This window comes from Camelus dromedarius, chromosome 10 (genome assembly GCF_036321535.1).
Source record: "Camelus dromedarius isolate mCamDro1 chromosome 10, mCamDro1.pat, whole genome shotgun sequence".
NCBI classification, from domain to species: domain Eukaryota; kingdom Metazoa; phylum Chordata; class Mammalia; order Artiodactyla; family Camelidae; genus Camelus; species Camelus dromedarius.
The window spans coordinates 66,045,148-66,068,285 of record NC_087445.1 but is presented as its reverse complement, the minus strand read 5'-3'; the positions used below and the strand labels follow the sequence as shown (position 1 = coordinate 66,068,285).

At 42.4% G+C, this 23,138-nt stretch overlaps 1 protein-coding gene across 10 annotated transcripts in view; it reads left to right on the top strand.

Moving 5' to 3' along the window:
• Positions 1 to 23,138, top strand: part of CDK5RAP2 (CDK5 regulatory subunit associated protein 2) — a 167,388-nt gene that overhangs the window by 13,055 nt on the left and 131,195 nt on the right. For all 10 annotated transcript variants that reach the window (XM_064490460.1, XM_031450326.2, XM_031450323.2 and 7 more), the window contains exons 4-5: positions 15,251 to 15,361; positions 18,845 to 18,921. In XM_064490460.1, coding sequence (XP_064346530.1) covers positions 15,251 to 15,361; positions 18,845 to 18,921 — 188 coding nt within the window. The remainder of the gene's footprint in view (positions 1 to 15,250; positions 15,362 to 18,844; positions 18,922 to 23,138) is intronic.

Below are 23,138 nucleotides of genomic sequence, written 5' to 3'. Positions count from 1 at the left end.
GTCATGGGAAGAATTAGACCCGTCTTCATTTGTAACCAAATGAAATCCATACTATGCAAGACACAGGAGATATTTATCAGCGTGGAGACAGAGGACACAGAGAGAAGGACGTTCCACAATCGTGTTTCTCCCTCCCCAGCTGTCTTTACAGAACCGAGCGGTGCTGTCTCTGGATTTAATTTAGAACACTCATTACTGCTAACAGTTATGTGCAAACCACCAGTGACCAATTGAAGAAATGACTTGTCAGATCTCTAATGGAAACAAGTAATTTCTGAGCTTCGAGTTGTTATAATTTCGACTGTACAACCCGATCTATGCCGTGGGGTCTGGGGCCTCAAACAAATGAGATTTGATTATTCCACATCGTATATAATTAAAATGCGCTCTACTATTAAATGGTTGTTCTTGTTTTATCATAAGAGTAATAACAGCCACTGTTTATTGAGTTCTTGCTCTGAGCTGGAAACTTGAAGTGTTAAGCTCTTCATATATATTACTTTAATATTAAAGCAGCTCTGGAAGATACAGAGTTATTTAATTTTTGGAGGGCACAGTTTTGAATTTTATTTCTGGATGGAAAAATTTAACAAGAATCTTAGAATTTTGGCTTCATACTTTGTTGTCGGCCTTTGGAACTGGGAGAGATCTTAGAATTGAATCCAGCCCTCTTTATGATAGGTAGGAGAAACAGAGGCCCAGGGATGTGGTGTGGCAAGGCTGTTCTCTGAGGCAGTGGAGCCAGACCGCAGGCTTTGGAGCCAGGCTGCCTGCTCCTCCACTTCTGCTGGGTGACCTCGGGCCAGTCACTTAACCTCTCTGTACTTTCTTTGTCTTGAAAATGGGTATGATAATGCTTCTACTTCCTAGAGATACGGTGAAGATTAATGAGTGAATACATGCGCGGCACATAGGCCTAGCCCAGAGTTCATTCTGTGTGTTACCTGTTTCTCCTTATTGTTCTGTTCATTCTTGTTACTTTTCTCTGTTCTGCCATGTGATTTGTTTCCCTTGCTCAGCCATGTTCTTAATGACCTAAATACTGATTTTCTTAAAGGCAAGAGAGAGTCTTCTGTGACAATATGTTTTAGGATTTATGTTTTTTCTTTATGACTTTGGTCCTTAGGCTGCTCTTAGGTTTTTATGGCATTAATATTTTTTATTGTAGTATTTTCAAGAGCAAATTTTGTAGTTGAAATTGAAATGCCCACCCTGTTCTCAGTGTCTCCTTTTCAGGTCTTTGTAAGTCACTGAACATTTTCATCTGGCTTGAGCTAAATGCATGATCTCTTTTCTGGGATGCTTATAAGAGATGCCCTTGGTATCTAATGCTAATTGTAAAGTCGTGCATATTAAAGAGGGGGCTAGAGTACTTTTGATTTAAAGGGGAATCTCATGATTCATCTTATTCTAATCTTGGATGATGGATATCTGAACATCAGGGTCTGTTAGCTAAGGTCTAGCAAAATAAAGGCCTCCTGGTTTGCTTTGAGTTCATCCATTCATCAATGAATATTTTCAAATATATGCCCTGTGCCAGGCTGTGCCAGGGACTGGGGACTTTGCAGTGGATTAAGACTTGGTAAGTCTCCCTCAAAAGGCTCACAGTCTAGTTGGGGAGATGGGTGGGAAAATAGTGCCATGATAGAGGGCGCTGTGAGGCACAGACGAGGGGCCCTCAACCTGGCTTGGGGGGACTCAGGGCAGCCTTCTTGGAGGAGGCGTTCTTGAGTTGGGTCAGCGACAAGTAGGGACTGGACATGGTGGGAGGACTGGGAGAGCATCTCAGGCATAAGCACTCACGTGTGCAAATGTAGAGACGGGCACACCAGAATGTGATGGGTTTAGGGAGGTGTAAGTTCCCTCTGGCTGGAAGGAGGCTGTGTGAGGGGGTCTGAGAGGAGGGAAGCCCCTGAAATAGGCAGGGGTCAGATTCTGCAGGTTTTTTGTCTTGAAGATGAAAGGGAGCTGGTGGTGGATATTAATCTGGGAAGACATATGACCAGAGTCACGCCAAACTGATTTACAAAACAGAAACAGACTCACAGACATAGAAAACAAATAATGGCTACCAAAGGGGAAAGGAGGGAGAGGGATAAATTAGGAGTTTGGGATTAGCAGATACAAACTACTGTATATAAAATAAACAACAAGGTCCTACTGTAGCACAGGGAACTATATTCAATATCCTGGAATAAACCCATAATGGGAATGAATATGAAAAAGAATATCTACATATGTATACATTTATACATAGATACGTATAAAACTGAATCACTGTGCTGTACACCAGAAACTAACACAACACTGTAAGGCAACCACACTTCAATTGAATAAACAGAAGATGAGGCTTGCTGGTAATTGTGAGGAGGGAGCGAGGCTGGCGGTGGCGTGCTCAGTTAGAAGGCTGCTGTGTGCGGTGGGGAAGGGGCGATGCCTGAGCTGAGGGGCGTCTGGGGATGCTGAGAAGGAGATTAGAATCGTGGAGCTGGAGGAGCACCTGGAATGTCTCATTCAGGCCCTTCTTTGACGCCTGGGGACTCTGAAGCCCAGAGACGAGGAGGGACATTCAGGCTTTGAACCCAGGCCTCTGGCATGGGAAGTCTTTCTACTACGCTCTGTGTTCTGTGCAAGTCCTCTTCTGACCTGTGAAAACCGCATGCCTCCTTTTGGGTCTTTAAACTGGCGATCCGTTGTCTAATACCTGTATCAGCTGGGGGTATATGTACCTGTGTGGCGGGCCGCAGCAGGAGGTCGGTCAGTCTGTGGTCCTCAGAGGGAGCCTGTCTGGTTGGTCCTTTCTCGCTGGTCAAAGCTGTGATGGGTATCCTGGGGCTCGTGTCTTTGTACACGTTATCTCCTTCAGGCAGATTCTGCCGCTCTTGTCTCAAACCCACCTTCCCTGAGGTGCTGGTGTTCTTGTAGCAAGGCCCTTATTCTTTTTTTAAAAATTTATTTATTTAAAAAAAAATTTTGGTGGGGGAGGTAATTAGGTTTATTTACTTATTATTATCATTGTTTCTTATTTAACGGAGGAACCAGGGATCGAACCCCTGACCTTGATGCATGCTAAGCATGCCCTCTACCACTGAGCTGTACCCTCCCTGCTGTATTCCTGTCTGTTGAAAAGTCTTGGTTTCAGCTGAGGCAGTTGGTCAAGTTCAGTGTTTTATCTGTGGTGTGGCAAGGAGGTCTGCATCTTCAGATTTGCTCTGTAACCTCTCTGTGGCGAGTTACTTCTGACCAGAGAATAGCTCCCCTCACCCTCGGCCCCCGCCCCGTTTGGGTGGCCCTGGAGCTTCAAAGGCACCGTGCTACGTGGATGTGACGCGCACTTGGGAATGAACAGAGTTGGGTTTTAGGTCTGGCCCCGTCACTAACTGACCTGTGACCTTGGTTAGGTTGCTTCTAGAACCTCATCTGTAAAGCGGGGCTCGTACTGTCTTTCACTCAAAATTGTCCTGAGGGTTCCACGAGTCTCAGCGTGGAAAGCACCTGGCGTGGTGCCTGGCACACGTGGGTCTGCAGTACCTGCCGGTGTCCCCTCTGCTCGGAAGATTCTGTTATAGCCACCTCCCTCGGTTCCGCCCCATCAGTTTTCAGCTTCTCCTGGCCCTTCTGTGATGTTTCTTTGACCCTGGAGTGAAATCTCTGGCCGTGGTCCACGAGACCCTGCCCTGTGGCATCGGCTGCTGCCGCCTCTCCCCTTGCATCCGGGCTGCCCTTCTCCGCCGCAGTGAGGCCTTCTCGTATGCTCCTGCCACTGCCTGGACCGCCCTTTCTCCCCCTCCTGGAATGGCAGGCCCCTCAACCTCCTGTCTCAGCTTTAAAGTGACCTTGTTAGAGAGGCGGTCCCTAACCCCCTTCCCCAACTCACTAGGGACCCCGTTGTTCTCTCTTGCAGCAAGCACTCAGCACCTAGTCTTTTCACGCCGTGGCTCTTATGACTGTAATCATGTTTTTTACTTGTGTGGTTGCTTAACGTGTGTCTCCTGCAGCCTGTCCCTGGTGCTCAGCACCCAGCTGGACCAGATGGTAGTCACTTAATAAATACTTGATTAAATCAATGTGACCTTGCATAAGATCCTAAACCTGGTTGCCTGATCTGTAAAACGGGCAAAGTAATGTTTATTTTCTAAGGTCGTGGTGAGCATTAAGTAGCATATGCCAGGACAGTGCCTGGTAGACGAGCGAATGGGGGTGGCTGCTGTTGTCACTGTGAATAAAGTGGCCAGAGATAGGGTGGCTGGAGGGAGGTAAAGGGTGTAATCAGGGTGGGAGCGTGCAGGGCCCGCCAGAGTCTTAGGGGAGCAGGCAGTAATGAGGGTTGGGTGAGGCTGAGAAGGGAGAACAAGGCAGGAGAGCAGGAAGCACGTGGGATGCAGATGGGAGGATGTGGTTGAGGGCAAGTCTGGAGCTGGCGGAGTGGGTGTCGCCGCCACTCTCTGGGGTGCTGGCTTTGCACAGGTTGGGGCCTTTCGGTGCCAAGGGCCTTGGGAATCAAGTTCAGCCTCTGGCTGGTGGCGACGTCTGGTCAGTGTTAAGTACCGAGGTTCATTTGTGCAGTAGGGTGGCCTCCTGTGCGCTGCATTGAATGCTCTGAGTTCTCAGACCTCTGCCCGTCGCGGCCATGCCCTCCAAACACCTGGCCAGATGGCCGGCTGGGCAGTGTAAGTTTTTACAATCTTTTTGAAGGCCACTTGGAAAGAGATTTTGATGGTCATAAAAATAATATTGCTCTTGAGCCCAATAATCCATTTTGGGGAAATTTATCCTGAGGAAACAACACAGTGGAAGGAAAAAGCTCTGTGCACGCAGGTGTTTGTTGCCACGTTGTGTGTAATTGTGAAAAATTGGGAACAAGGGAATTCCATTTTACATTTATTGTCTCTGGCTTGTGGTGAGTTTGGGATGAAGGTATTTCACAGATGAGGAAGCTGAGGTTGGAGAGATTAAACGACCTGCCCACGAGCTTAGCGTGATACAGAAACTAAAGGCAAAATTCAGACCTGGCTTTTCTGATCGTAAAGCCTGTGGACTCTCTGCGAGAGCACCCTGAATCCATAAATGCTCAACAGAGAATGGTTAAATAATCGACTGCGAATCAATTCAGTAGAATTCAGTGCAGTCATTTTAAGTGATAATTATGTGAATTCTGCAGCAACAAGAAAATATTTAAGATATGTTAGGGGAAAGCAATGGATTATACAAATTCACTTATGTTACAGTTTTACAAAAAATGTGTATTCATGAGCAGAGGCTGAAAAGAATATAAAAAGAGTTGATTTCATAAGGTAGTTGTATTCTGAGTGTTGCTTGCAGTTCAGTTTTTAAAACTCTGTTATTGCTATAATATTGTTTGTTAATAAATAGATGTTTGCCTAGTAATGGTCTTCTGGATGATTTGAGGACACCGGGGAAAGTATTGGAATCAGAAACTAATTCCAAAGTGCCTTCCTCATTCTACTAACCTCACTTGGCTGCCACTGGCAGAATTATCTTGCTTGCAATATTGTTTACCAAGAATTCATGGCTTTTGTGATGTCTAGGTGAGGGGTCTGACAATTTTTGGACTTTCAGAGGGTGACAAAAATTGATGGTAGCCCAAAGATCTGCATGTTGAGGGCTTGAATGAGAAATGGATTCCTTTTGAAAGCTATCCTGTGTTTATTGCTTGCTGAGTGCCAGGCTGTGCCAGGCACTTGAGTACATTTCGTTGTCATGACACCCCTGTGAGGTAATTGACTTTTATCTTCATTTTATAGATGATGTTGAATACTTTTCCCAAGGTCACATGACTCACAAGTGACAGCACTGGGAGTTCAGTCCCATTCCGATTCCGCTGACCCCAGGACCCTTGCTCTTAGCTCTTGCTGCCTCGAATCGAAGGGTGAGCTGTTGTGGGGGAGCTGCAGCTTGGAAGGCCCAGGCTTTTGTAAGCCGTTGAAACTCATCGCTGGAGCTGGGCAGCTCGCGGAGTGGTTGGAGTTACCCTGATTCTTTTTTTTATGTGGTTGGCTTTTGTTTCTCTTCCCTTTTTGATGGTGCTCTAGGTTAGGAAGGCCTTTGACAGGGAGAGGGGTGGGGGTGAGGTGGGGGGAAGGCCCAGTGACTGACTAGCAGCTCCTTCAGAGTCTGTTGCTCTGCTGAGCTGGGGCCCCGGTCCAGCTTCCGAAAGCTCCACCCTGTAATCCAGGGGCCAGTTGCCCCTCAGATGGCTGCAGTGCCATGGTCACACTTGGGTCGCAAGGGCCAGAAGGTGCCAAGTACAGCCCTTACATTGGCTTACTTTTGACTATAAGCATTAAGTTTCTATGTCATATTTGGTGGGTTTCATATTTTGAGATATTTATTTCTACTGTATGGTAAGCTGTTTTCAGTTTTTCTGCTCAATTTTTTTTTTTAATTCCTTAGACTTGTTTCTCTTAAAGGGAGAAGTATAGATGAAAAGAATATTAATATGTTTCGAGTTCTTATGTTGTGCTAGGAACAATACTAAACATCCTAATTAATTTCTTTAAATCCTTATAATAACTCTTGTAAATAGGCCTTACTATAATCCCATTTTTATAGATAAAGGAACTGAGGCACGCAGAAAAATGAACTTGACTAAGGTCGTACAGCTAGTGAGGTAGTCTGGATTGTATTCAGTTATTAATTTATTCATTCATTCAACAAATGTTGATTGAGAGTCCACTGGATTCCAGATGCTGTGCTGAAACCTCAGAGGAAACAGCCATGAAGAGAGAGATAATAAGGTCCCTGCCCTCAAGAAGTGGATTATATTCACGTAACAAGCATGATAATAAATAATAAAATGTGCCAGTAAATAAGATGAATACAGATAGTGACAACTTCCAGCAAGAAAATGAGAGTTCCGTGTTAGCGGGTGACCTGGCAGAGGCGGTGGAGATGGGGCCCACTTTAGAGCAGGGGGTTAGGAAGGGCCTCTCCGAGGCGGTGACATCTGAGCTGAGATGCAGGCTGAGACCTAGCCCCCCGACCCGCCTGTAAGTGTGCGGAGTCTGGAATGTGGCGGGTCACGTGCTACATGAAGAGGTGGACCCAAATCTGTGGCCCTGGCAGGAGGTTTTATTCTAAGAGTGATGGAAACAACCATGGAGTGATGTTGACCAGATCTGTTTGACTCTGAAGCCTCTGGGTCTGTCCTTGCATCACACTGCCTTCAAGAAATTCTTAAATGTGTCCATCCAGCCAGCCATTGGGTATTCAGTGACTGTCTCTTAAGTTTCAGACTAGAATGCACAAGATGCAGTTCCCCATCTCTCAGAGATGGGTTGGGTAGAAAGGGCAAATAACCAGCTGGTACAATGCAGCGTGATCATTGCTGTGATCAAGAAAATCGAGGGTGTGTAGAAATGTTTAGAAGGACCCCAGCCTAGCCTGATGGGGGTAGTCAGAGAAAACTTGATGAGGGAAGTGGTATCAGGCAGAGAGGCTTTGTTAGGGAGATGGTGCCTGTGTTCCATTTTATTTGTTTGGGCTTGTCTGGTGTTTGTAGTGACCTTCTAAAGGCTTATTTACCTTTATCTCATTTTTTTTAAAAAAACTTCTTTACCTATAAATAGGGCAAATATTCTTTCAAGTGTTGCTAAGAATTTTAGCAGTGCGCACAATGTGGGCATTCTCAGCAACCTCCATAAATATTTTATTGGTAGCAGAGTAATAGAATAAGGTTTCTCTTTATAGGAAGCATCTGGCGGGGTCGACTTTTTTGTTTGAATGAATGTTTTATGTGCTGTTTCCTTAAAACATTTAAAAGGAGGCTTTAATGAACCTACCAATTGTTTCTTGCGCTGTTCTTCTCAGCCACAAAATGGAAACCTTAATTTAAGTGTTAACGAGGGGCCAAGGGCAGACAGTTTGAAATATACTTAATGTAGAATATGCTTGTCATTTTCTTTTATCCAGTCATAAAGGTATTAAAAAGTTTATCAGAAAGACTATTATATGCTGTGTCCAATTATTTTTTAAAATGCTGAAAAAAACCCCAGGGAACATACATGTGTGGGGATGTACTAGCATTCAAGTACAGCTGTGAATATTTTGCTATATTTCATTTTACTTATCTTTAAATAAACTTTATTCAGATCTAATTTGTATAAGATAAAACCAATTTAAGTGTTGGTTGAATTTTGGCAAACATATACACCCTTATAACCACTGTCATAAACTATATATATATGTATGTATGTGTATGTGTGTATGTATGTGTGTGTGTGTGTGTATGTATGCGTATATATATATATATAATTTTTTTTCTTGGTATATGTGTATATAGTTCTAGGTTCATGAGACCATCACCACAATCAGAATGTAGAATAGTTCCATAATGCCAAAAAATGCCCCATGTGTTGTCTCTTTGTGGTCAAACTCTCTCTTCACCCCAAACCTCTGGCAGCTAATCCACTGTTCTCAGTCCCTATAATTTTGCTTTTTCCAGATGTCATATGAATGGAATCATGTAATATGTAATCTTTGAGGCTTCTTTCCCTCACCCGTAATGTCTTTGAAATTTATCCGTGTTGTGTATATCATAGTAGCTGAGTATTATTCCATCGTATGGATGTGGACTTTATTCACTCACCCTTTGAAGAACATTTGGGTTCTTTCCAGGTTATGGTGGTTATTAATAACGCTTCAGCAAACATGCATGTACAGGTTTTTGTGTGGATATAGGTTTTCATTTCTCTAGGGTGACCCAGGACCGGAATTGCTGAGTCATAGGGCTAAGTTTAGTTTTTTGCGTAAGAAACTGCCAAACTGTTATGCAGGGTGGTTGTACCATTTTGCATTCCCATCAGCAGAGTATGAGAATTGTGTTACATCTTCATCAGCATTTGGTATTATTGGCTAAAAAGAATATTTTTAGCCATTTTAATAGATGTGTAGTGGTATCTCATTGTAGTTTTAATTTGCTTTTTCCTAACGGTTAAAGGTGTTAAAAATCTTTACTTGTGCTTATTTGCCATCTATGTCTCTTCTACGATGAAGTTTCTTTTCAAATCTTTGCTGAGTTTTCTGTTTTTTTTAAATTAAGTTGTTTTCTTACAATTATATTTTGGGAGTTATTTATATGTATTCTGGATACATTTCCTCTGTTGGATTTGTGATTTGCAAATATTTTCTCCCAGTATGTAGCTTGTCTTTTCATTCTCTTAACACTGTGTTTTCCAAAGCAAATATTCAACATTTTGATGAAGCTCAATTTATTGATTATTTTATTTATGGATCATGTTTTTGGTATTATAGGTAAGAACTCCGCCTCTCTGTAGGTCCCAAAGATTTTCCCCTATGTATTCTTCTAAAAATTATACAATTTTATACTTTACATTTAGATCTATGATTTAATTTGTATTAACTCTTTTTTATGGTACGATAGATCAAAGTTCATTATTTTGTAAATACATATCCAATTGTTCCAGTGCTGTGTGTTGAAAATGAAAAATTTATCCTTTCTCCATTGAAGTGTTTTGCACCTTTGTCAATAATCAGTTGACCATAATTGTATGGGTCTATTTCTGTATTCTGTTTCGTTGGATTTTTTTTCAAAATTGTTTTCACTCACCTAGCTCTTTTACTGTTCCAAATAAATTTCATAATTGGCTTGTTTATATCTGTAAGAACTCCTGTAGGGATTTTGATTGGGATTGTATAAAATCTAGGGATCAATTTGGAGACAACTGACATCATTATTATATTGAGTTTTCCAATCCATGAATATGGTAAGTAGGTTTCCTCACTTATTTAGGTTCTTGATTTCATCAGCATTTTGTTTCATCTTCTCTTTTCTGGAAGGAATTGTGTAAAACTGGTGTTATTTCCTCTGTAAATATTTGGTAGAAATTACTACTGAAATCATCTTGATCTGAAATTTTCTTCTTTGGAAAGTTTTTAATTACACATTTAAGTTTCTAAATAGCTATAAGATTGTTCAGTTTCTCTTATTTCTTCTTTGGTGGATTTTGATAATTCATGCCTTGGCAGGAATTGTGTTATTTCATCTAAGCTCAATTTATGTGCATAGATTTATATGCATTATTCTTTTTTTTTAAACATTTTTTATTGATTTATAATCATTTTACAATGTTGTGTCAAATTCCAGTGTAGAGCACAATTTTTCAGTTATACATAAACATGTGTATATTTATTGTCACATTTTTTTCTCTGTGAGCTACCATTGTATGCATTATTCTTATATTATCCTTTTAATTACTGTGGGATCTGTAATGATAGCTCCTCTTTCTTGATATTGGTAATTTGTATCTTCGCTTTTTGTTTTTCTTGCCAGTCTTGCTAGAGTTACATTAATATCAATGATCATTTGAAAGAGCTGTCTTTTAAAATTGATTCTTATCTGTTGTTTTACTCTTTTCCATTTCATTGATTTCTGCTTTTATGTTTATTATATCTATCAGTCTTTTTGCTTTGGGTTTATTTTGCTCTTTTCATGGTTTCTAAAAGTAGAAGCTTAAGTTACTGATTTGACATATTTCTTCTTTTCTAAAGCATTAAATAGTATCAATTTCCTCTAAGTATTTAACTGTATCCTACAAATTTTGATATAGTTTCATTTTCATTTAATTCAAAATATCTTTTGATTTCCCTTGAGACTTCGCTTTTACCCATGGATTATTTAGAAATGTGCTATTTAATTTCTAAGTATTTGGGAATTTTCCAATTTTCTTTCTATTCATTTCTAGTTGAAATCCATTATGTTTAGGGAACATGGTTTGATTTCAGTTCTTTTAAGTTTGTTAAGGTTTCTTTTATGACCCAGGATATCTTGGTAACTGTTCCATGCTCACTTGAGTTGTTGGGTAGAGTGTTTTATTAATATACATTAGATTCAGTTAGTTATTCAGCTTTTTTCTATTCTTGTTGATTTTTTGGTCTACTTTTTCTACAGACTAAAGAGAGAGGAGTATTGAAGTATCCAACTGCAATTGTGGATTTGTCCATTTCTCCTTTCAATTCTGTCAGTTTTTGCGTCGTGAATTTGGGGCTGGAATGTTAGGTGCACACACAATTAGGATTCTTATGTTCTTTCACTATTATGTAGTGCCCCTTTGCATCCCTGAATAATTTTCTTTGCTCTGAAGTCTGCAGTTTCATATATTAACAACCACTCCAGCTTTCTTTTAATTAGTGTTTGCATAATACATCTTTTTCTAACTGTATCATTATATTTGAAGTAGGTTTCTTGTATACAGCTTTGGGCTGTTTATCCATTCTCATAATCTCTGTATTTTAATTGGTATGTTCATATCGTTTACATTTAACATGTATCAATGCATTTTGATTTAGGCCCACCATTTTCTTATTTGTTTTCTGTTGTTTCTTCTGTTTTTATTCTTCTCTTTCCCGTTTGAAACCTTCTTTTGGATTATTTAAAATATATTAAGTTTTTGAGCATATCTCTTCATATAGTTTACTTAAAAAACATTTAAATAATTTTAGTGATTGCTTTAGAGATTATAGTAACTTTTCCTTTAAATGTAAGTGAAATGTAAAAATGTTACCAACACCTGACCCTAGTATGTTTCATATCCAAATACATTGAAAACCCCACCGACTATATTTTAACTTTTGCTTTACTATCATACGTGTTTTTAAAAACTTGAGAGATTTTCATTTCTACTGTTTTTCTAGATAGTTACCTAGATATTTACCACTTGTTTTTCTGTTCCTTCATGTCTGAAGTTCCCTCTTGTATACTTCCCTTTGGTCTGGGGAACTTCCTTTAGCGTTTCTTTTAGAGCAGGTATGTTGGCCGTGGATTCAGCTGGTTTTCCTTCATTTGAGAATGTCTTCATTTTACCTTCACTGCTTAAGGATATGTTTAGTGGATATAGAATTCTATCTAGAGGGGAGGGTATAGCTCAAGTGGTAGAGCACGTGCTTAGCAAGCACGAGGTCCTGGGTTCAATCCCCAGTACCTCCATTAAAAATAAATAAACTTAATTACCCCCCCTTACTAAAAAATAATAAAATATTTTAAAAAAGAATTCTATCTAGCATGATAATTTCTTTCAGTATTTTAATGGTATTGTTCTGCGCTCTGGCCTCTATAGCTTTGACTGAGAAATCTGCTGTCCTTTGAATCATTGTTCCCCATGTATGATGTGTATTTTTCTCTGGCTGCTTTCAAGAGTTTTTGTTTGCTTGATTTTTGGTCTTTAGTTATCCTGTTTGGTGTTTGGTGAACTTGTTTAATCTGTAATCTGTATGTTTTATGCTTTTTTCCAAAATTAGAAAGTTTAAAGTTATTATTTCTTCAAATTTTTAAATACCGCACTCTCCTATTTTTTTCTAGGACTCTGATGAAAGACCTTTTAGTATTGTCTCAGAGGTCCCTGAGGCTCTGTTAATTTTTTTCCTAGTCTTTCCCCTACCCTCGTTTTCATATTGGATAATTTTTGTTGATCTGTCTTCAAGTTCACTGAATCTTTCTATGCCAGCTCCATTTTTTTTGAGCCTATCCATTCCATTTTTTTAGTTGGTTTTTATATTTTTCAGTTCTAAAATTTGCATTTGGGTCTTTTCTGTGTTTTCTGTTTCTCTGTGAGACTTTCCATTTTGCCATTCATTTTGAGACAGTTCACTCTTTGTCTTGGCGTATTGCAGACATTTTTATCACATGACTTTAAACCATGTTCGTGGATCTTTTTGTAGTTTGAAGTTTCACATTTTGATTTGATCCCCCCAAATCATTTACTTTCTTCTCCATTCTTTGTGCGTTTTGTTGACCCTGTCTTAGGCATCCCCTATACAGTATTTTATTTCATTTAGTACTGACAAAAACCTATGAGATCAATTTTATTAGCTTTATGTTAGAAGTGAAGAAACTGAGGCTCCGAGAGGTAACCTATCTAGAGCTACTCCATGAGAAGGAGAGTTAGGATTGAACTTAGTGTTGTCTCCAAAGCCCCTGGTCTTTCTGCTTCCCCTTTGAGAACTGAGCAGGAGTAGTGACTTTGTGAGTGGAAGGCGAACATCAGATGCACGAGTTCTGGCATGGGCAGACACACTGGGTTTTGTGAAGCATCAGCAGCACTCCCTTCACAGTTCAAATGGTCTTTAAAAAGGATGCATTCATGTGTTATTATTTTTAACTCATTTTTTATTAGTAAATTTATATGGTACAACATTCAAAAGGTAAAAAGGTTATGTAGTATACTTCCAGATACATACCATTTATATCAAGCAAGTAATCATAATTAATATCCTCCTCCTACTTTTTAAAATGGTAGCCTGCTACATAAAATGTTCTATACTGTAATGTTTTTATTTAACAATGTCTCTTGATAATTTCCTTTGAGTACACAGAGTGACCTCTTATTCTTTTTTGTGGCTCCATAAGATTCTGTCGAGTGGCCATATCATAATTTGCTTATAATCATGGACTAGTTGACGTTCAAAAATGTAACAGGTGAACTAAGACATACATATAGGAACACATTGAAAGCACATGTGAACAGTTCAGTAAATTATCAAAAAAGTGAACATAGCCGTATAACCATCATCCAGGACAAGAAATGGAACTCTATCAGCACCCCAGAAGTCTCCTTCATGGCTCCTCTATCCACCTTTCCTCCCCAAAGAGGTGGAGCCATCACCCTTGACTAGTTTAAAGTTCCCTCCTAGCCTGTGGTTCTCTCATTCTCATTAAAACAGTGTTAAGGAAGGGAGTCTTTTTTTTTCTTCACAGGCAGAGAATGAAAGCTGTATGAACAGAGAGATGAGTGGTGGTGGAAGGATTTTGAAAAACATTCAGCTATTTTAACATGGTGATATAAAAATACTAGGAAGAAGCTCTAGTGTGTACACTAATGGCTGTTTTTGGAGTTAGGTTAACCTGCTTCAAAAAGCTTGCTGGATGACCCAAACTAACAAATCAGGTATTTGCTTGCGGCAGTGAGGTTCACCTGACACATCATAGTCACTGGAGTCAGGGCGGGATAAGTGTCTCAGCTTTTCCACTGTTCGTGTGATATTTGATCATGTGTTTAGTGGGAGTAATACTTTCCCAGAGTTGTTTTAGGGATGGGGATACTGTATGTAAATTACCTAAGCTCAGTTTCAGTTACATAGTAGGGTCTTGGTAAATATCAGTTCTCTTCATCTGTTCTTTTTTTCCTTTCCAAATTTTAATGTTAACAAATTTTCAAACGTAGGAAAAAGTTGCAAAATAGTACAACAAACAACCATGTATTCTTCATGTAGATTCATCCACTCATATTTTGCTGTGTCTGCTTTGTCTCTCTTTTTTCCCTCCCTCCTCACTCATTAGCGAGTTAGTCGTGGACATCATGACAGCACCCTTAAGTACTTCAGCGTGTATCTCTTACTTAGGACATTCTCCTACAAAATCATAATACCATCCTAATATAAAATTGTTGTTCAGACTCTCCTACTTATCCCCATGCGGCTTTAAAAAAAAATCAAGATTTTACTTCTGTCTATTTAGAAGAGTTCCCCAGCTATGTTTGCCTTAACACCGTCCCTGAGATTTTTGAAGAGTCCAGGCCTGTTGTTTTGTATGATGTCCTTCGATTTGGATTTGTCTGATTGATGACTCTATAGCAGATGCAGGTCAGAAGTTGTAGGCATTTTAACATTTTAAATGAAATTGCTTACTTTCCGTGATTTAGTTCAGGACCCATGAGATGTCGGTTTGTTCCGCCAGCGGTGATAGTAAACATATCCTCTTGATTAAGGTGGTGTCTTCTAGCTTTCTGAATTGTGAAGATACCTTTTCCTTTTCTAAGTGATAAACCATCTGTGCGGTGATACCTTGAGACGATGGGAATACCGTGTTCCCCAGTGCTCTTTGACCAAATGCTTTTAGCGTTGGTGATTCCTGCCTGACTCAGTTATTACTAGACCAGTTGCATAACGGTGATTTTCTGTTCCTGTTGTTCTGCTACATTTATTAACTGGACTTCTTTCGTAAAGGAGAGCTTCCCCTCTTCCTTCCCTTTCCTTTCTTTCTTTACTTATTTACTATCAGTGTGGAGTCATGAATTCTTTCTCCACTCAGTCATTATTCATCCCAGTGCTCAGATTGTCCTTAGTGTAGCTCGTGGGAGCCACTCAATTCTGGGTTGGTGCAGTTGGAGCAAAGGTAAGCCCTGACTCCGTTTGTAGCCCCGGAAGCTATGGGGATTAATGCAGATGTTGGCCCTCAGACCTTACTTTTGATAACCCATCTGTGCTTATTTTCTAGCAAATCACTGAACTGAAGAAAGAAAACTTTAACCTAAAGCTCCGCATCTATTTCTTGGAGGAAAGGATGCAACAGGAACTTGACGGCCCCACCGAACACGTCTACAAAACTGTGAGTGTCCCACTTCTCACTGCCCTCCCCGGTGTCTTTTCTCATAGTCATTCTGAGCAGAAGTTTGATGAGTATTTGTTCGCAGAGTTGGCATGAATAGATGGAGCTGCTTTCATTTCATCTGAATTGATTATGGGGAACAGACAGACAATAGAATGACCTTAGTATTAAGCAAAGCGATACAAGATTAATTTTAAGAGAGTCCTTCTCTTTTCTTAAAATCAGACTTCTGATTTGTCATGTCTCAGTTGCCTTTTTCTCATTATTTATAATTTAGACAAAGACAGTGAAATGGTGGAATGTCTTTGGAATTGCATCCTGTTGTTAGCAACTAACCTGGGTAACTGCAGGCAGGTCACTTCGGCTCCCCGGGCTGGCTTCCAGAGTTAGGTGATAACCCCTCTGTCTAGGGCTTATTTGTGTGGATTAGAATGAGTCGACAGATGCAAAGCCTCAGCGCACAGTCAGTGCTTGGCAGTTACCATTGTCTTAGCGAGGCTTCCATTGGCGGCGCGGTTAGGGTTGTCTGGTTTTCTCTTCTGTTTTTCCTTGTGTGCTTGCTTATAACTGTCAGGAAGAAAGGCCGTTCCCATCTGAAGTCTTGACCTGGAGGTCTCTGCCTGAAAACAAACCTTGGTTCTGAAAGTTGAACAGAGAAGTTGGCTTTCATAAAAAGGCACAAGTACAAACATTATTTCAGGGCCCATTTCTTGGCTTTCTCCAGTAGATTAGCCCTTGGCTTGGGAATTATTCCATTTGTTTTCTCTTCTGAAGTTTGCACCAGTGGAAACTTGAAGGAGGAAAAAGAACTCTCCTTGAGTTTCAGTGGACGGACTTAAGCGGACTTTTCTTGAAGAGGGATTGTACTGTACTTCTGAGCGTTTTCAAGAATCGAAAAGCTCCCTTGTCCCTCAGGATACAATTTTTTTCATTGCGGGGGTGGAAAGACAATGAGGCTCTCCTCTTTGCTGTAAGGCAGTGGCGATGCAATAGAAATTTTACAGAAAAATCAATAGCCTAGAACATTTTATGTGTGAGTGTGATTTGCATGTATCTCAGAACTGATATGGGTGATAGGAAATCAAAACATGTTAATTGTCTACTCTGGGTCACCACTGTCCTGGCCGTGTGGACATTCATCATCTTATTTTAATTCTCAAGACAGTCCTGGACAGTGCAGATGATCCTCATCTTGCAGGAGAGGAAACTGAAGCTCAGGGAAGATAAATAACTTGCTCGGTGTCGTATCGCTGCTCTGGGAGGTGGATTTTGAACCCAGGTCTGCCCACCTCATTGTCCTACACTCTTTCAGCTCTTCTTTTCTATTGTTTGGTTAGATGACTTGATCTAACTGCTCTTTTATTTAAATTTTAAGTTTTCAGACAGGTGCACATGGTTCAAAATCAGAAAGCCTGAAAGATAGACATTGAAAAGACTTTCTTCCACTCTTGTCTCCTAGCCCCTTAGATCTAACCAACATTATTAATTCCTTACACATTTTATGTGTATACAAGTGTGTGTGTGAATGTTTATGTGTATAAACTCCCTTTGTACATAAATGTGAGCATATTCTGTTCCATACCTGGCATTTTTCCTTCACCATATCTTGGGTATCTTTCCTTAGTAGTGGTTTAAGAGCCTCTTCATTCTTTTTTATAATGATAGTCCATTTTATGCTTATAAGGTGTCTTGATTTTTTGGGTTTGGAAATTATGGTCACCATGTACATAAATTTATAACTTGAAGTATTGGGCTTGCAAACAATCATCTGGTGGACGCACTAGCTATGCAGTCTTTTAAATTTGCTAGGCGGAGGGGGCAGCTGGTTCAGCAGAAAGCAGAACACTTAGATCATACGGTATCAGCTCTTACATAGAAGCTCTCTGCCTTTCGGAGAGCTGGGAAAGCAATCCTCCCTCTGAAGGATGTTTCTGCAGTTTCCCCAAAACCACAGATGAAGACATTGTTCACCGTCACTCAGTGTTATTTAGGTGAAGATCAATTTCTTCTGGGAAGATTTCTGCTGCAGAGATGACTTCTTTAGTTCCTCATGTTTGACGGTGAAGAAACTAACACGTTCTGAGCCTTGTCTCCTGACCTCTTCTCGTTTGTTAGTTCATTCAGTCCTCAGATCCGCCACGTCAGGTGGGCTTCCTGTTTTCCATGTGACGCTCGAGGGATCTGAAAGGAGGAACGGTGCTTTCTCACCTCCTGGGCTGGTGCTTCTAAGGACAGTTACAGGCTCGCACTTCTGCTCTTGTATTCGATGTGAGCTTGAAGGCAGGGCCCGCGTCCGGCTTGTTTACACCACAGTGGCCCCCATGCGCGGCCCGTGCTTGGCCCGTTACAGGGATCGGGCCGGGTCTGTGAAGTGAAGGAATGAGTCAGTGAGCCTCCACTGATTCACCACGGTTTCCTCCTGGTAAACGGCGGAGGCAGAATTTGAATCCAGGTCCTTCTGGTCCCAAGCCTATGACCTTTCCATTCTGACTGACTTCTCAGTCGAGATGCTCTTCCCCACAGGGTTGCTGGGCCGAAAGGAGGAAGGCCTGGCCTCTGAGATTGGAAATTTTACTGCCAGTGTTATTTTTATTTAAAATACTACACATGTATTATGGAGTAGAATGTAAAGTAGGCAAAATTTTTAAAATAAAACAGGAGCAAGGTTTCAGAGAAATCTTGTATTGACATCAGTCCTCTGCAAACCCTGCACTCAGACCCCTGTCTTGACTGCGTGAATTCATCCAGTGTTCCATCTGGGATACGTTTGTGGACTGGTTTGTGAACCATCGCTGCCCCACTGCCTCACGTTCTGATCCGTTTGCCAAAAATTCTCTTTGGATTCTCATGTGCGTGATAAGCCCAAGGCCATGTGTGACTCCTTTTGTTCCAGTCAATTAAGAGGCAGCGGGTTGGGCAACACTGTGGTGTCCCTTGTAGACAGCTGGCCCTGGGTGGTTGTGGCTCTGTGGTAGGGGAGGACCCTGAAGTCTCATAGTGAAATGAGTCAGGCAGTGATGCTGCCTCACACATTTTATTTTTTTTTTTGAAGCTATAACACGTTTCCAGTGCTCCAGCCACCACATGCATGATTGTAAACAACCAGAAGTAATTGCCTTGGAATGGTAAAAGCAAACTGCAGAATTGCCTGTAAATTTGCTTGGCGGAGGGCAAACAATTTTTAAATCAGCCTCACTTGTATGACATTTATGCCTCAATGTTTGAATGCTCTGGCTGTTAGAAGCTTGGAAAATTTACATAATTGTTCCAAGCCTTGAGAAATCCAAGGCTTTCTTTTGAGACCACCAGTGTTTAATGATTCCCTTCTCCCGGTGCCCCAAGGCCAGTGAGGGTCTGAGTCTAACATCTGCCTGTTACAAGTATCATGCTGCCAGTCCACGCCGAAAGCGGGTTCCCCACTGCCGGCCTTTGGAGGTCCTGTGTTTGACACCATTTCTTTTCTTTCCTAATCTTGTCTGGAAGAACATCGAGCTCAAGGTGGAAGTGGAGAGTCTGAAGCGGGAGCTCCAGGAGAGAGAGCAGCTGCTCATCAAAGCCTCGTGAGTACCTGCATCCTGGGCTCAGGGCTCCGACGGTGCAGGCTGGGTGCGGCGGTAAAAGAGAACCTTGTGTTCCTAAGCCACTTCTCGGGCTGAGCACTGAGGACCCCAGGGAGGTTTTCATCTGTATTTAATTATTCAACAAACTTTAAACATGTAACATACTTACAGAAAAATGAACGGACATTAAGTGTACAGCGGGATGAATTTTCACAAAGTGAATACACTTGTGGGGCCTGCATCCACATCAGAAACCAGAGCATCACTAGCCCCCTAGATGTTTCCTTTGTGCCCCCAGAACTTACCCTTTCCCACAAAGATAACCACTGTGTTGACCACTGGTGTCTGTACTACTTAGTTCTGCCTCTTTTTGAACTTTATAGAAATGGAGTTGTACGCTGGGCACGAACCCTTTTGTGTCTGGCCTCTTTCCAAAGCGATGCGTCTGCGAGACCCATCCACGTTGTAAATTACATCAGCAGCTCATTCATTTGCATCACTGTAGAAGGTCTAGGGGCCTGGGGGTCCTCAGGACCCCTGCGGTGGGTGAGGCCAGGTGGGCAGAGGGGGCAGCTTCCACCAGAGTGACTCGTTTTTGTATCTGTCTTATGTACTAAGGTCCCTTGTAGTCTTTTGTTTAAAAGAGGGGTTCTCCTGCTTTCAAACATTTGAAAACTCTTATTTTATTTCATCAGTCAGTTAATTAATTTAAATATTTATTGAACAACAAGCACCATTCAGAGAATACAGCCTATGAGTCAGCTGGTCATACATTCATTCATTCATAAACGTTTCTTACGTAAACGTGCCCCGTGCCGAGGATTTGAGAAGAGACAGCCCTTCACTTGGAGCTCATCAGAGGCGGGTGAGCCTCACAGCATGCCACACGTGGAGTGTAATCAAGATGCAGTGACAGAGGACATCTGTGGGCATGCTGGGAGCACCAAAGTGTGCTGAGTTTCACTTGGTGAGAGAGGAGTCAGACTTCCCAGAGCTGACCCACCGAGGATCTGGCTGCAGCGCACATGAAGATGCTCTGTCTGTCGTGGGAGCAGGGCCCCTGCCGGGGACCGCAGACCAGGAGCACGACGTCTTTGTCCCAGGGCGCAGCTGCTCTGCTCTGGGCCAGGCCATATAATTCCCAATTGTCACCCTGCCAGCAGCCGGAACGGACTGCTGTTGGCTCTGAGTAGACTAGGGGTTCCCTGGCCCAGGCTTCTTTGAGTTATGCTGACCTTGCACACAGGATATTTTCTGAGTGAATGAATGAATGAATAAACTAGAGTAACATGTTTTTGTTTTCGTTGGTTGCTCTTGTTTTTTGGAAGCACATCATTCTCTGGGCAGGAAGTCAGATCTGTCAGTGTTAAGGCTCTTTTTGGTCTGACCAGCTTTATAAATTTATTCAGCAGTTTTATGAATTTTTATCAAGCAGTTGCTGTGTGCAGCCCTGGACCAGGTTCCTGGGAATATAGTCTGATTCAAACAGATGTGCGGGGCTTACACCCTGGAAGGGGTATGGGGAGCAAATACTTGGAATAATAGATACATAAATACAAATTGGGAAAAGAGCTCTGAGAAAAATAAAGGAAGCTTTGAAAGTTTGTAGCAGCGGGAATAGGTGTATAAATATAGGTACACAGCTGGGAAGGTAGTGTTTGGGACGAGATCAGAGGGGTAAGTAGGACGTAACCAGGTGGAAGGTGGAGAAGAAGTGTCGAAAGAGAAGGGACCGTGCAGGTCTGAGGAAGAACAAGTGTAGGGGGCTCGGTCTTGTCCTGTAGGGTCTGGAGGCCACTCCGGAGATTCTGGCATTGATCCTGAGAATAGATGGAAAGTAGTCATGGGTTTTAAGCAACTGACACAAACAGGGCTTTGTTTTTCCAAAGGTCACCGTGGATGCTGAGTGGGAGATGTTCTGTAGAGGGAGCATGGGTGGAGGCAGGGTTAGGAGGCTGGTCTAGAAGTTTGGATGAGAGATTTGGGATGAGATGCCTGGGGGGATGGAAAGTTAAATTTAGGAAGCAGATCTGCAGGGCTCAGTTGTGGGTGGGAAGGGCAGGGTCAAGGATGCCTCCTGGCGAGGAGTTCTGTTTGAGGCTATTTGCAGTGACTGCACTGCCCCGCTTTCTCCCATGTGGTTCACAGAGACTAAAAATGTTGCGCTCCTGCGGTTCTGGCTTTGCTCCGGCAGGTCTCTTCAGCTTCCAGTCCCCTCCTGGTCCAGGTGCCTTTCCTGTTGCCTTCCCTCCGTAAAGGCTGCATCCCGTGGCTGCCCGAAGCCCCCGTCTCGACCTCTTCAGAGACTTCTCTGGTGTATGACGACAGTCCCGTGTGTGTAGCACTTTTCAGTTTACCAGACGCTGTCACATCCATTTACATTCCATCATTACCCTGGGAGCTGGGCAACTCTCGAAGAAAACCTCATGTTATAGGAAAGGGGGAGTTGAGGCCTGTAGAAGGGAAGGACCACGACTAAAACTGCTTAGAAAGCTCAGAGCTGGACTCAAGCTCCTGACTGCTGGTCCAGCACTAGGTTTCATATTCTTTATTTTCCTGTGTGTGATCATCATTTCCCCGACATGACTGTATGTCGTGGGACCAGTGGAAAGGGAAGGGGCTCTGGCTTGGCCCTGCCGATAGGTAGGTCTTTGGCCTGTGAGTCTTGGCTTCTCATCCCTGCCGTGGGGTGTGTGCCGTGTCTACACACACCTGCTAAAGCTGCCTTTCTTTACCCCTAGCTGTCCAGCACCTGGCAGTCTGTGTGTGGCACATACTTGTTGATGGAAAAGAGATATGGGAGCTGTTACAGGAAAAGCCCCTGCTTTTCCTAAAGAGCTATAATTAGAATGGAAAAGGTCAAGAGGAAATGTTGATGGTTACAAAAGGTAGCGAGGCTGGTGTTTATGGAAAGTTCTTTCCTGTATTGGGTGGAAAGCTGGGTTAGACCAGTTTCTCTCAACCTCTCCTCTCCTAAAGTCTTGCTGTCTTCCTCATCTCTTGCCCTGGATTCTATAAAGCAGGAAAGGGTAGAAGGCAGAAACTAACATTTATTGAAATCCCACTTTGCCCCAAACCCCGTGCCTGGTAATTGACATCCTTTATCACGTTTGATTTTACAATCACTGTTTGAGGTGGCCAGTATCCCCATTTGAGTGAAGAGAAGACTGAGGCTCAGAGGAGTGGGAGGACTTGCCCAGGTTGGTCACAGAGCTGGGACTGGTCTGTTTGGGACTCACTGCCTCACTGTGGCGTAAACATACATGCCTGCTGGCTTGCCATTGTTCTATGTATCGGTTACAATAAGGGGACATTAAAAACAAAAGCAGACGTATTGTCGGAAGTAAATTTTATCTCTGTGGCTTTAAAACACAAACAAAAATAATAATTCCATTAGTAGGGGAGAACTGCACTGCACTGCCGAGTGTAAATCTTACTGCTCTAGTAACTATAAAATACAAAGATGATAAATGAAAAGTTGGAACATTTATTATTGGGAATATATTTTATTGGTGTAACTAAAACGCAACCAAACTGAATAATACCAGTCAGTACTTGTTAAAAATTGTAGACAGCCTCTTGACTGCGTGTATGAGTCTGACTGTGAAACCCAAAGGGTTGATCTGGGCTGAGAGGAGGGGATGGTGTATTGCACTCACTGGGCCGGGGGAGGGAGGGGCGCGGGGGGGAGGGGGTAATAGAGTGGGTTATTTTCTAGAGGAGTCTCTATAGAGCCCAAGGCTGGAACATTCGTGGCGGTCAGTGGAAATTTGGGACAGGAAAAATCCTGCACCCAAGGCTCAGAGGGGGAAGCTGCTAGTACAGAAATCTTCCAGCCATGTGTAATGCCTCTCGAGAAGTGAGGGCAATGATGTGAGTCACTGTGAATTCCAGACAGCACTGATCAAGACACGAGCCCAGGGAGGGGGCGCCGAGGACACTTCACATCATTAATCAGGAGGTGGCAGCGGTGGCCTTAGTTCTGGCCAGAGATGATCTGTTCTCAGCTCAGACGCTAGCAGAGGAGTGGAATGAGGCCTGTCACAGTATCTCAGCAGGGGGCCAGCGCTGTGGTGGCCTCGGGCCCAACAGGCAGCACTCAGATCGGAGAGGAAAGGGTGCTGTGCTCCGGTCACCACGTGTGCTAGTGCATTCCTCCTAAGAGGTAATCATCTCATTTTTCACGTGAGGAAACTCAGGTGTGAGAGGTAATTTAC